Below are 14,879 nucleotides of genomic sequence, written 5' to 3'. Positions count from 1 at the left end.
TTTACTCCACTACAATTATATGAAAAGTTAGTAAGTTACTTGTTACTTTGTGGATTTTGATTATTATTATTGCAAAACATATATTAACCACTTCAGTTCAGCCCCACATTGCAGTATTGATACTTTTTCCACCACTGGTATTTTCACATTATCAACACATTATAGTCCAATCAGACCACTATACCAGTGGACATACACTAATAAGGCCATTTATGCTATTTAAAAAAAGCATGTTTCCTCCTGCCAGAAAGTGATTTCAAGCTAGTTGGCAGTTCCTACCTGGTCACTGGGATAATCCAAGCCTATGCATTACTACCAGTGTTGCCAAGTCTGCTTATTATAAGCGACTTTAGGCTTGTTTCTCACTATTGGTAGTGGTTTTGTAGTTGCTTTTTGGGCTTGCTTTGTCTTTTCTTCTTCGAGTCCGTAGCAATTATTCTCAGATGTCGTTCTGCCAATAACGGGCACAGGCCACAGCTGATGGGGTGGGTTCTGATCTGTGGGTTCTGGCTTGCTTTGTAATGTTGTTTAAAGGCATAAACTGTAGCCTGACACTCGGTCTGAATTTTCATTTACCAACACCCTCTGGACTCTCCATTCAGTATAGAATGCGTTGGTTTCTTTCTGATGAATTGAAAATGGTGGACCCTGTTGTAAACAAGTGTAATGCTTAATCATGGTGTCGTCCACAGTAACATGTTTTTGTATTGAGATTGACTTGTCTTGACAGGCCTACTGTCAAGACAATCAATCAATCAAGTCTAGCCAGGGCAATGGAGTGAAAGATCATACGCGTTTCACAAGCCATAGTCAGGAATCAGGATAGCCGTCCCTCTTCATTTTTTAATATGCATTCTATTATCCTACCTTTCTTTCTTAGGTTCTATAAATCAAGGCATTTCTTGGAAGATACAATGAAAACTAAACAATGTGTACATTTCAAACTAAAACTCCTTATTCTGACGTAAACATAGATAAAAATGAATAAAAAAGATCACACCTGTGTGAAGTGAGGGGCGCTCTTATCATCATACATTATCTCATCCCGACCAATCACAATTTGCGTCCTCAGTATTGTCATCAATGTTTGTGTTTACACTGGCCTAATTTGCACAAACACTCAAAAATAGTCATGGTGGTGACTGGTGGTAGCAAAACAATGTGTGTGTTTACACAAACCCTCAAAGCTGGACAACAAAAAATGAATATTTCATAATACTGGTCGGAGTGTGTCTGTGCGCCTCCGCGCGTGTGCACGTGTGTTACGCGGAACGCTATTGAAAATACTGTCCCCCCCAGTTAAAAAATCACCACTACACCACAGGTCTTGTTGTTTTATCTCTTGTCATGACAGGGGGTAGCTCACACCTCGCCTGTGGTTACACTGGTGGTGTCTCTTGTCACATTGTTGACAGTGGAAAGGTTTTTCTCCCTTGTGGATACATACTGTAGGTGTATCTTCAGATTACCCAAATGGCTGAAACTCTTGTCACATTGTTTACAGACGTAAGGTTTTTCCCTGGTGTGGCTACACTGGTGTGTCTTCAGATTACCTATTTGACTAAAATACTTGTCACACTGTTCGCAGTGGTATGATTCTTCTCCAATGTGAATACGCTCATGTCTTTCAGGGCACCTGGCTGGGCTGAAATTTACAGATTTTCTCTGGAGTGGCTACTAGACTATACGCTGGTGTGCCTTATAGAATAGATTACCTAACTGGCTGAAAGTGAAACTGTTGTCACATTGTTTACAGATGTAAAGTGAAACTGTTGTCACATTGTTTACAGATGTAAGGTTTTTCTCCAGTGTGAACACACTGATGTTTTTGAGTGGTGTAAACCACTCCTACAACTGGCTTTGTTAGTCTGTCTGTCTGTCTGTGCAAAAAAAATGAGCATGGTTGATGCTGATTGGTTGATGCTGATTTCATTACGTCAGACATTACATCAGAACACAGCTGATCAGGCTATATAATACCTTACACCACTCAGTTCACACGGTGTGATTTTTTTCAGGTCACCTGACTGACTGAAACTCTTGTCACACTGTTCACAGTGGAATGGTCTTTCTCCGGCATTAAACTGATTGTTTTGAAAATAGCAGATCTACAAGCTCACAGGACTCTATCTCTTGGTCAGAGAGTTCAAGAGAATAATGACTGAGGGGAAGAAGCTGTTTCTGGATCTGGTGGTTGAGGAGGTCTTGATGCATCTGTAGCCCTTTCGCCTCTGTGAATGGGAGGGGTGGAACAGTCTGTTGTGGGGGTGGGGGCATCCTCTGTGAATGGGAGGGGTGGAAAAGTTTGTTGTTGGGGTGGGAGGCATCCTTGATGATGCTGAGGCTGAGGGCCTTAGGCCTGAGGACTGGCAGCGCTGTTTGTGGATGGACTCACTCGATGGTAATAAGGAGCCTATAATACGCTGCACAGTTTTCACCACCTTCTGCAGTGATTTCCGCTCTGCAACAGTACAGTTTCCGTACCAAGCTGTAATACAGTAGGTCAATGTACTTTCAATAGTACAGCGGTAAAAGTTTTCCAGAGTCAGGTGGGATAGCTTATTGACTTTCCTTAGTCTCCTCAAGAAAAAGTGCGTTGCAATGCGATGTGTTGTCACTGTCAGTTTGTAGATCAGCTATTTTCAAATACCGGTAGCCACAAAGTCACTTCTTTTGGGCTTGTTTTGACCTTTCTATTGGGAAATATGGCAACAAGATGATTACTCCAGTCCTGCCACTGCTACCAGGGCCAGGCAGAAACGTTATGGCGTTGTCACTTGTCATAATTTCATTCTTGGTTGAATATATTTCAAACGATATCCCAATCAGACCAATTTACCTGGACTGACTGTAAAAGGGCACCTTTGGCAGGAGGAAAACTCCTGCCAAAAAAAAAGCGATTAGAAAGCAAAGCCACGGTACCACTTCCGCATGACTGTGACATCACCGACCAGTCCTTGATGACTTTATTACAACCCCTCCTCCAGCTAACGGGCTGTAGCGGTGCCGTCCGTGTGTGTAGAGTCAACAACACACTCACACATCTAATAATCGTGCTTTCTGCTTTGCAGCAGCCAGCAGCAACTCGCTCTCTCTCTGCCTGGCTGATAACACAACCTGAACCGACCAACCGGTGGTGGACTGGAAGAGCCTTTCCGCGACGGATCAGACACAAACGAGAAAGGAATCCTCCCCCTAAAACATTTAAAATAGTTGTTGGATTTTTAGATGGAGCCCTGTTGGAAAGGAAAGATAGATCCAAGCTCATGTTAGCCAGAGAAAGAAGCACATAACTACTAGTGTGTGGATTGGTGGTGGTGAGGCTGAGCCCACACACATTACATTACGCATAACAGACAGACAGCCGCTAAACCCGTTCACACGTCCACGCAGCTGGAACCACACCGTTACATCGCCGTCAACAACAATGGGCCTCATCTTCGCTAAGCTGTGGAGTTTCTTTTGTAATGAAGGTGGGTCAAACGTGAACTGTTCTGTTATGAACGGCTATACGGTCCGCCGAGCCGTTCAGCTGTCTAGCTAGCTTAACAGCTAGCGTTGAGCTAACATGGTTTACTATCCAGCTGCTCTGTGCATTAGACTGTACTAAAATCCACCATTTAAACTACTGTGGGTCCGATGGACAGACTTGTCGTTATTTCGTTGTTTGTTATTATTTCAGTTGGAAATACGACTCATTCGTACGTCAAGTGTGATTTATTTTTCCAGCTTTTTTGAAAATTGCGACATTTTGCCAATATAAGTAAATTAGTTGACGTTGCGACCTTTCTCACCGACAACTATGTACATAGCAGAATAGATAATGCAATGTTCAACATGATCAGCACAACTTGTTGATATTAAAGTATTTGTAAGAACATTTCCATCCAGCATTAAACTGGCTAACTAGAAAGACACTGTCAAGGTTTTATTTTAGCTTTGACAAATCATGAAATGTCCCCCTAGTAACAACACAATAACTTATAGAATGGGAGAGATGATCCTCAGATTCCTCAACATGAACACAATATAAATCTCTTTGAACCAATTCTACTGACCTTTTTGTTGCATTTCCAGTTAGTGTCCAGTTAGTATAATAGTCTTAGACTACTAATCCTATTTTCCAATTCTGGATTATAGCGTTCTTCCCACTGTCGGCTTTTCACTTGCTTAAAGAGATCTGTTGAGATGTACTGGAGTAGCATCATGATCTTACCTGGAGTTGGCCACTGACTGCTCAGTGGCCATGAATTCATAATGTATTATTTGTTATTATACAAAGTTGTTATTATACAAAGCATTGGATGCAATTGCAAGGGTCCATGGCTGGACAAGTAGCTTTTGTGTGCATTTTAATGTTTTATTTATTATTATTATTTTGGGGAATGGGGACCTTCATGAGATTATGACTAAATTCTCTGTGCATGTCACTTCAAGGGAAAGGCTCGCTCAGCCCGAGGACAGTCGTGAGAAGTTCTTGAATACACTGGGTGCAGATTCTGATAATACATAAACAATCCACAGTCTGTGAGTAACATTCACTTGACGAAGGCCTGCGTGCCGAAACACGTCTGTTTGGTTGACTGCTACTGCGGATCTTAAAATATAATAAAAAAAAGACTCCTAAATCCTAAGACTTCTTACAGCGAGTGCGGGTTGTTTCTTCTCTAACTCTATGCATGACCACCATAGGGTAGCTCCTGTCTCTCACAAGCAATAAACATGCAGTAATGCATCCTCCAACATGTGTTGTGCCAAAAACTGTTGGAATCATTGGCCCTCTGACCAGACTTCCTTCCTCTCCGTCCACCAGAGGCCTCGAGGTGGAAGAGTCAAAAGTCAAAACACTCCAGTGGGATATTCTAGCATGGAAGTGCCAGTGTTGATTCTGCCTTTGGTCTGTCATCTGTGCCTGTTTGGCAGGCAGGTGTTAAAGTGCCCCTTACAGTAGCATGGTTCTTAAACGGTGGGGTTAGTGGATTTATGAATGGGGGGCGCAAGTTGCTGTGGTTTGAATCGTGCTTGGAAGAAGGAGGTGGCGTTGCCTTTGAAACGGCGACTGTAGGAAGGAAGTTCAGTGTCCTTATGATTGTGAAAGGACCCACGACCCACTGCGATGAATGAAAGGAAAGCCTACAGCGGAAATTGGCATGACCTCAGGCCTATACTTTATTTACCACATTCCTCTGGTAGGATGTTGTTGCTTTGGTCTTTTTTTTAACTAAATGATTAAATGACAATGAGGTCATTCATATATGCCACACCTCTGGGATATGGGTGGACTTAGGAAGAAGGTTATTAGCTTAGTTGAGGTGACTAAATAGTAAATACCATCCATATCATCATTCATGGCTCATGTTACAAATCCTATACTTAATTTGCTGTCGTTTTCATATTTTTGCAGAGCACAAGGTGATAATTGTGGGACTGGACAATGCAGGAAAGACCACAATACTCTACCAGTTGTAAGTAGTTGTAGTAGTAGTAGCTGACTGACCACTCTGTCTAAAAGCCTGTATATTTGTATTTGTTCGCAATGATGACCTGCACGCCTTTCCCCCTATCATCCAGTCTGATGAATGAGGTGGTCCATACCTCGCCTACCATAGGAAGCAACGTGGAGGAAATAGTGGTGAAGAACACTCACTTCCTGATGTGGGACATCGGAGGGCAGGATTCTCTCAGGTCTTCATGGAATACCTATTACTCCAATACAGAGGTCAGTGCCTCTCTTAAGTAACATTGATTTGAACTGTAACATAATTATATTTGCTCATCCAAACATGCACAAAATGATCAACTCTGTATGCTCACTATGCTGTCATGGAATTCTGGATCAATCAGTAATTTGACGAGGCAATATAGGAGTCAAGACAGTATTTTAGGTGGTGGAAAAGTTAACAGGCTGTCGTGATCACAGAGACTCTGCCAGGTGGAGTGACATTCTAGGGGGTGATGGCTATTCTTTATTGTACATGATATCATGGGCAGAATCACCAACCTGAGTGCTATTGTACTTCATAATGTACACGATTCATATACATGATTAATAGAGCATAACCATCAACACCTAGAATATTGTCTCGACTCCTATTGCCTCATCAAGTACGGATTGATCCCGAATTCCACGACAATGCCACTTGACTGAAGATCATCTAAAGCGGATTTGATCAGCTGGTCGAGGTTATCCCTAATATTCGATTTGAATGAGCAATAAAACCGCACTGTTGTTATTGGCAGAGGCCCAGGATAGAGTGGAGTCTCACATTGTCAGTGCTACTGCAGCAATATGAGGCTGTAACTATAGCCGAGTTCTTAATCCCTAATAGATGTTGCGTCGGCGAGGGAGACAAAAGTAGTGGCCGGCAGCAGCGGAGCATGGCAGCTGGCGTGTTTGTTCAGAGCACAGACAGCAGTTGGGGCGGCTCAAGTCAGAGGTCACCAATCCACAAAGGGGCCCATCATCAGAAAAGCAGAGCCAGGGTCAGAGAGTGTTGCAGCGTATGGACAAAGTGAGAGGAGGAGGGAAGGGAAAAAAGAACACCCTGTGTTTGCAACCACAGGCATGCACTTACACTTGTGTATATACTGGTCACACCATCTAGTCTATACAGTTATTATGTACTGTATATAAACACTACACTACACACACAACGTGATGCAGACTAGACATAATACACTGATATCAACATCTGCCAGCAGCCACCTCCTTGCTGCGTTCTCACAGACAATAACCCTCTCCTATTCACTGTCTCTCATTGACACACCTCACCAGAATTAGATGTCCTTGTTCTTTTGGCATGTGTTGTCAGTCTCTCCTTTTCATAAGAGGCGCATTAGCATAGCAGTCACCAGCATCGGGGGCAAGGCCATTGTAAAGTCTTCGGCCAAGAAGTGCCCACCCACTGTGTTCCAGCGCTCTGCTGTAAATGGCCTTTGAAAATGTTACTTACTGTGATTTGTTTTGCCGCCTCCGTTCTACAGTTTGTCATACTGGTGGTGGACAGCACAGACAGAGAGAGGTTGGCCATTTCTAAAGAGGAGCTCTACAGGATGCTGGCTCATGAGGTAAACTATTCAGAGTTCTTTACACCGCCAAGGGCCAGCAGAAGAAATTATTGAAGGGGAAAAATAGAACCCAGGACTAATCTTATTGTGAAATATGCTTCCTTCCCCCCTCCTGCCTTAGAAGTTATTTAGTTTTGTACATATTGATGATTAGTTGAGATGAACCTATTGTAAACTACTTGGCTTAGGGTGCCCAACTGGCCATATTTTCAGCCCCCCAAACTGGGACCCTGATCATTCATGGATATATTATATATGCACATATTAATTCATGCACATGCACCATAGGCGCTTTCATGAGGATGGAGAGCTATTATTAGACTGCATCTTCAAGAGAACAGAACATGCTAAACGATAAAAGCAGCTGCAGAATGACCAGGTGCTCACAGAAAAAAAGTTATATAAAGTGTTGGTGGTGTTCCTGGATCCAGCGGGATACAAAACATGAAATGGGGCAGAGGATTCTACTATCAACGTGTTAAAGGAGATAAACTATGAGTTTGGGTAGGGAATCGACAACCTTTATGGTTTTTTTGTAGGTCATTCCACATTTTGGTGGCAGTAGCAGGATTAGCTGAAACACCCACAAGCTGGCCACACACACTCTACTACTATTGTTGAAACCAGCAGGCTGGTATATACTTCTGTCAAAATAAGCCTACAGTATAGGAAGTATAATTAGTGTAGACTTTAAATATATACCGGTACTACTATTTAAACATTTTAGTTGCCACATGATTGTACACATGATTAGAAAGCTGAGGATCCCAGCTTGTAAAATCAAGTACTGGTTTTATAGGTTATATCAAATAACTACAATGAAGGTATTGTTTAATCATTGGCAGAATATAGGCAATGAGGGAACGTTGTGGGCAACACCAGAGTGTAACCATTTGGAAATTCGAAAATCAGGCTAATACTTTGGCTAGCCAAATGCGCACAGCCGCACACACAAACAAGCCGTGAGTGACAGTTTCTCATTCATTTTGGTGACGCAGGTCTCCACTCCTCGGGATGATAAGCAGCTAGCAAAGAAAGAAAACAAAAGCAGCCTGTTGGGAATGTTTTAATGTTCGGATATCCAGTGCCAGTGACCAATGCTTTGTGGTACACCCTCCACCACTGGTTCCCAAACCTTTTTAGCTCCAGACCCAAAATAGAAATGTGATGTCTCACCATGACCCAAACTAGTGAAAAATAGCTTCTACAAGCTCACAGTGTGATTGCATTGTGAGCTTGTAGATCTTATTTTTTCAATACTTATATAATGTCTTTTTTTCCTCCTTATTTATTTATTTATGAAGTTCTTTGGAAACAGTTTTGAAGTTGTTTTTAATCCATGGGGGCAAAATGTTAGCAAATCTTTTGAAATAATATTTACTAAAAACGGGAAATAAAAAATAAACTGAAGTGAAATGTACTCGTGACCCCCAGTAATTGGGAACAAAGGACAGGCAGGCAGCCAGGCACCAAATAAGAGTGCGGCCAAATTGTTAGAACATGCTTAAGTTAAACATTCAGCAATTAAGACCTAATATTTCTACAATTGCTACAAAACCTGTATATCCAGTCATTTTGGGCCATAGACAAGAAGTTGAAGGATAAAATATGATAATGATGTACTGTGCATGTTCACATCATGTATACTTATGATGTACTGTGCAGTGTGCATGTTCACATCATGTATACTTTACATGACTTTTTTTTATTTTGGACAAAAAAGGCAATTTACATCAAGGTGCCCAGATGTCCCTATTGCCCACCTATCCTGTATCCGTGCCCTACACACAGTACACACGATAATATTCAGCGTCAGTGGTTCCCACTGTGATGCAGTCGCATTGTTCCCAGTCTATGTTGAAACGGTGAATGCTTAGTGCACGGTGCCGGTTTCATTGTTCTCCGCCTGATCCTTGTGTCTGGCCTCAGGACCTGCGGAAGGCAGCCGTGTTGATTTTCGCCAACAAGCAGGACATGAAGGACTGCATGTCTGCAGCTGAGATCTCCAAATACCTCAGCCTCAGCTCCATCAAAGACCACCCCTGGCACATCCAGTCTTGCTGTGCGCTGACAGGAGAGGGGTAAGACAAGAGCGTCCATTTGCCACACACGCACTCCAATAGAGTACAGAAGTCCTGATGTTACTCCCACTTCGATTAGATTATTAGTGTTAGATTGTTAGAGCGTGTCGTATTAGTGTTAGATTGCGTCGTATATTGTATATTGCTAGCCCCTCCTGTGCCGAGCTTTCCGGGTTTGTGTGAACACAAACATTGGCTGATGATTGGCTGATCACCCCATAGCGATTGATTTGATTGGCTGAGCAAAGTACATACCGGTATTGAAGATAAAAGTGAGGGCAGAAAAGTGAAGACACCAAAAGTGAATAACATTTGTGATGATTTGATTGGCTGAGCACTGAATGTGATGTATGATGTTGCAAGATGATAAGAGCGCCCCTCACTTCACATGAGTGTGATTCTTTTTAGCACATTGACTGCTGCTGATGTGGATATATGTTTTTTTAATATCAATCAATCAATCAATCTTTATTTGTCACATACATATTTAAAAATGCAGTGAAATGTACGTAGGTCAGCCCCACAGAAGTGAGCAGTAAAACAGGACAAGAGGACTAAAAGATAAAAAAAAATCTATTGTCTACTGCTGATGTGTATATATATATACTTTTTATATCGCTTTATATGGATATGAAGCGGTTTAGCTAAAAGCAACTTTTAGCCCTGAGCCGGTTGCTAGGCAATGCCTTGCTCACCCCTGCCCTCACGAAACCCGGAAACTACGTTGCTGTCCGTGGTGTTGATCAGACATCTGATTTCTGATTTCTTTTACGGCATCACGATTAAAATATTAACATTTCTGGAGAAAGATAGACATCGTGTGCTAATGCTAACATTAGCCTTTTCTTCTTCTCTCACTTTGCGAGTGATTTTCAAATAATCAGATGTATATAGGGTAGTCGTTCAATTTACTTTGAGCCATTGAACCATTTCTCCATTGTGGCCAAAAATGTTTGGGGAACTTGACATGAAAAAGTTTGAGAAACACTGATATAGCAACGTTTGTAGAATCGGCCTCTGGCATGTTGATATGTCAGAATCCTGTATGTTTAGACACTGAAACGGCTCTTCATTCTTTTTTTTTCTCCTTTTCTTCTTTTTTTTACAGTTTATGTCAAGGTCTAGAGTGGATGACCTCCAGAGCTGGACTAAGATAGCCACACCACTTTGGCCTTCTGTGTGACTTACCGCCACCTGGTGGCCAGGTGGTATAATAACAGTTTCGTCATACTGGCTGTTCTTTCTTTTTCACAATGACTTCGACAAAACTTCTACATTGACCTCCAAAAAAGACTGCACAGAAAGTGAGTGTTGCCACTTTAAGCCAACCAGACCGTATCTGTTACAACAATGGAGCTGCTACTTCTCCCAAGGATTTGTTCGGAAAATGGAAACTTTGACCAGAAGTCACTCACATTGACCCTGGAACTAGCAGTCAGTTTTACTGCAGAGAATGGCGAGCCCGCTCAGTTGGTGGCTCTAGTCCAAACATGTCCACAGCAGCGCTGTGATGGACACTTATCGTCACCACTACACGCATGGAAGAAAAGACTCCAGCACACCATCTTAATCACTTGCAAATAAAAACCTAACGGAAATCACAAAATGTCAGTGCAGAGACCTTCGATGGAAGGATTCCAGACCAAAACATTGCTAATTCCCGTTAAATCTTTATTTGCAGGTGGGCAAGATGGCGAACGGGGGAGTGTTTCCTTCTACTGTGCGTTGGTCGGCCATTGGCGTCGATCTGTAGGTGTGCAAGAGTTTTGCTCGTTTACCACTACATACATATCATGTCATGGACACTTATTGCCACCAGTACATACAGTACATATCATGTCATGGACACTTATTGCCACCAGTACATACAGTACATATCATGTCATGTTACCTTTTTTTATCATATCAAGAATTTGTTGATCACGATCAACAGGAAGGCCATTTCATCTATGGTGCAGCTATCTGTTGGACTTCCACTGCCTTCACAGAGTTTTTGATTATGTTCAGGACATATAAAATAGGACAAACAAAGGGATTATGACACGCCCCGGGTGGTGTTATCTAAAACAATTGGGATGAACATGGTGGAATTAAGTTCTCTGTTACATTGCACAGGCCTGGTGCAAACGGTTTTTAAAAGAGCATATTTTTCATGGTCTTTTCTTTTGGAACTTGCCCAGTTCACAGTTCTCAAACCAGTTTTTTTTCAGACATGGTGACAGTTTCATAAGCTGCGGTGGATACAATGCCATACTTAAATGTGGAGAAAGTAGTGTTATGCGGTACCGATTTCCATTTCTATGAACTGTGAGCCTCAACATGCACATCAAACTGGCCCCAGTTTGTCAGCTGACAACATGTAGATTTCAGTACATTTCAGTACCTTGGAACAAAGTAAAATACTCACAGCCATGTACTTTGCCATGTGAGGTTTGCAAAGCATTCATAAACGTTTTTAAAAACTCAGTTTTTTTTAAACAGTATTTTTTATTTTACACACAACATTGTGTCAATGCTGCATTATGATATTTTTATTTAATTTTGTTTTATTTTGAGTGTTTGTTTTTGCTTCTGCATACTGTTGATGGGGGTAGGTTGATCACAGTTGGCATCTAGACCTACCGGTATTTTGTATTCAGAGGTGATTGCTATTTGCAGATATGGTGCTCTACAAGCTTTTGTAGTTGACGACTGACATGGTTCATTTTAACGTGAACATTTTCTTTCCCATTTGCTATAGCCATTATTGCTTGTATTAACCAGTTTTCTTGAAATCCTTTTTTGTATTATTTGAAATGAATCACTATAACCTTCTGTTAACCAGATGCAGAGCTTCAAAACAGCCCCAGTGCCCTGACGCTGTTGAAGTCGCTATTCTTCTGTGTCAAATGTGCCACATAATTTCAGAGCTTAAGTATGAATGGATGCATAGTTGTTTAACTTGTTTCTCCTAATGATTTGGACTGGTGTTCTCCAAGCTCAAATTGTTTTCAGATTATCTTGACTCAAAGGCCATCAGACACAGACAGTAGTCGTGTTACTACAGTGCATTTAGAAGCTTCGGTCATGCTGGTCTGTATGTATGTTGCCTGGAGAACTGCGGGTATGATAAGTATCTGATGGTTTACCTTTTGGGATCTTACCCTCATTTTCCCTCTTTGAGGATCAGGGTTTGTAACTAAATCTATGCACGTGTCACTTTGAGACCTTGTAAAACATACCTTCTTATAGTTCCATAATGGCCACTACTGGGTTTTGGCCAGAAGAAGCAGCCGTGCATTAGTTTCATTGTTAAACTGGATTCTGAATCAGAGTATTGACTATTCTGTTGATAGAAATAAATGTTGTCCATCTTGGTCCTGGAGTATCTCTTGGTCGCAGTAATGGTGAAAATGACTATAGAATATAGTGACAAAATGACAAAATAAAGGAAATTGTTGGGTAACCACAGCCTGCCATTACCGCTAAAGTTGCACCCTAGCATAGATTGTACAAGTCAGGAGTGATGGAACACCATTCATTATAACATATTAACAAGGTATCCCCCCATTTGGTGTTCTGATGATGGTGGTGGGAAGCGCTATCAAACATCTAGGTACAAAATCTCCCGGGGTGAGATAGGGTAACTCGAAGGCCATTGGCATGTGATTGACATAATTGTCATACTCGTCGAATGCTTCAGGGCATTCTAATCCTAGAGGAGACCACTCCCATCCCAGGATGGAAATGTTTCGTCAAAGGATAAAGGTAATAACTGACATTGATTTGCAGTGCCAGTGACCCTTCCCAAGTGGGAAGTGGACCTAAAGTTTCAACCATACTTGGACTGTTCTTAGTCTGATCACGATCTGCATCGACTGTTTTACAAATCACACCAATGCATGAACATCACTGCCATTGAATGTGCGCCTTCGACCATAATTCTTTCATATGTCGGTCAGAAAGCTTGTATCTCCATTCTCCAATGCATATTTCAACTTTTTTCCCCTGGCGTACATCAATGCCTACAAAATATGTGAAAGTGGTTAAGTGTGTGAGGGTTTTATAACTATTGAACCAATTATACGTATTAATGAGCTTGTGACTACATTCGATCCATTGAAAGCCAGGTTATTTTTTTTCCCCCATACCCTGAAACTGTTTTGGACATAAGGTTTCCACCTGACAGTGACGATGTATTATCACTTAAGGCACTGTTCCTATTGAACCACTAGCCACAGCCAGTTGAGCAGTGTTTATAACTGAAGCTCTTGCCACATCCGTGGCCCATTATCAACGCTCTTTCACTTAGATCATCTATATATTTTTTTGTCATCTCGATCCAAAATAAACTTCAATTGCGCCTGCTCAGTATTTTTATAGTACACCACAGTCGGAGCATGATAGGATGCTAATTGCTTGATTGTGTAAAGCAGTGCACCTGTATGGAATATCCAGCATTTTTATTTTTTTTACCTCATTTCTTCAGGTAAACCTTTGATTTGCCATCTGTCTGTACTTGTTCAATGTTGGGTAATAAGATAACTGCAGTAACACATGCAGGCGAATGCGGGGGAAATGCACAGATATTATCTCAATGGCATTAAGGTATGTATGGGTATTGGTTCACCTTGATGTCACAAAGCAAGGAAACTGGTGATATTATGGTCTTGGTCATGCTTTTTCTGTCTTTGTTTTTTAATTAAAAGAAAATATTTTGAAACTTGAGCCTGCTATGTTATTCATATGATTTAAAACTGAAATTGAAATGCAGGTATATTCCAAAGAACTTAAATATCGTGCAAAAGTTTACATCATACGTAGCTCATGAAAATCAAAAAGTCAGTATCTCAAAATTACATCAGACCAAAACGAAGAGAGGGAGAAATCAATGTACTTTAATGATACATTACAACATTTAAAAGGCAACATGTTTCGCCCGAACTGGTCTTCAGGGCAAGTATGATTTGTCATTTTATCTTTATTAGGCTAAAGGAATGTCGACCATCTGAAAAGTATGTTCATTTATGCAGATATGCACTCAGTACTCGGATATGGCTGGGCTACTTTTTAACAAAGCACTGCATCAATGTGGCATCATGGCATGGAGGTGATCAATCGGTGACATTGTTAGGTGTTATGGAAGCCCAGATGTTCTTTGTTTGCAGCCATGAGCAGATCATCTTTATTGTTGGGTCTGGTGTCTCATCTACCTCATAGATTCTCTGGCATTAGTTCTCAAATTGGGGTCATGAAAAAGTTTGAGAATGAGTCTGAATGACTGCTCTATGGGGTTCGGGTCAGGAGAGTCGCAATCAAATGCATTAATACCATGGTCAGCAAACCAGTTACTAGTAGTTATAGCACTAGTGACCAGTCATCTCCATAAAGCTTGCAGACGGTTGCATGAAGTGCTCCTCTGGACCTGATAAAACAGTGTAGTGCACCACCAACACCAGCAGATGGCACCATCCCAAAACATTACTGACATTGGAAACTTCACAGTAGAGTAGTAGACTTCAAGCATCTTGGATTCTGTGCCTCCACTCTGACTCCCAATTCCAAATTAAATGCAACATTTACTTTCATTAAAAAAAGGCAGTAATTTGTGTAAAAGGAGCCCCGACCAACTAGTTGTGATGTTAAGATCTATTTTATAATTCAGAAATGTACAAATTAACTTATTAGTGCATACATGTTTGTTTATGCAATATGCACTAATAAGTACATTTTTACATTTCTATATTATAA

The 14,879-nt window shown here is 41.3% G+C and overlaps 1 protein-coding gene across 1 annotated transcript; it reads left to right on the top strand.

Annotated features, from left to right (window-relative positions):
- The first annotated feature begins 2,952 nt into the window (after positions 1–2,952).
- On the top strand, positions 2,953–13,856 carry arl8 (ADP-ribosylation factor-like 8). The gene is made up of 6 exons (XM_079490162.1): positions 2,953–3,473; positions 5,405–5,465; positions 5,572–5,719; positions 6,985–7,068; positions 8,998–9,149; positions 10,258–13,856. The coding sequence occupies exons 1-6, from the start codon at positions 3,428–3,430 to the stop codon at positions 10,304–10,306; spliced, it is 540 nt and encodes a 179-aa protein (XP_079346288.1). The 5' UTR covers positions 2,953–3,427; the 3' UTR covers positions 10,307–13,856.
- Positions 13,857–14,879: the final 1,023 nt, after the last annotated feature.

This window comes from Electrona antarctica (genome assembly GCF_951216825.1).
Source record: "Electrona antarctica genome assembly, chromosome: 20".
Taxonomy (NCBI): domain Eukaryota; kingdom Metazoa; phylum Chordata; class Actinopteri; order Myctophiformes; family Myctophidae; genus Electrona; species Electrona antarctica.
Note: the sequence above shows the minus strand (reverse complement) of the source record. Positions and strands in the feature narration are given on the sequence as shown.

What these genes read in the sequence shown, in the direction of transcription:
- arl8 (XM_079490162.1), top strand. Translation starts at nt 3,428, where the DNA reads ATGGGCCTCATCTTCGCTAAGCTGTGGAGTTTCTTTTGTAATGAAG. An exon ending in CCTATTACTCCAATACAGAG is followed by an intron (nt 5,720 to 6,984) that starts GTCAGTGCCTCT and finishes TCCGTTCTACAG; the next exon opens with TTTGTCATACTGGTGGTGGA. An exon ending in ACAGGATGCTGGCTCATGAG is followed by an intron (nt 7,069 to 8,997) that starts GTAAACTATTCA and finishes GTCTGGCCTCAG; the next exon opens with GACCTGCGGAAGGCAGCCGT.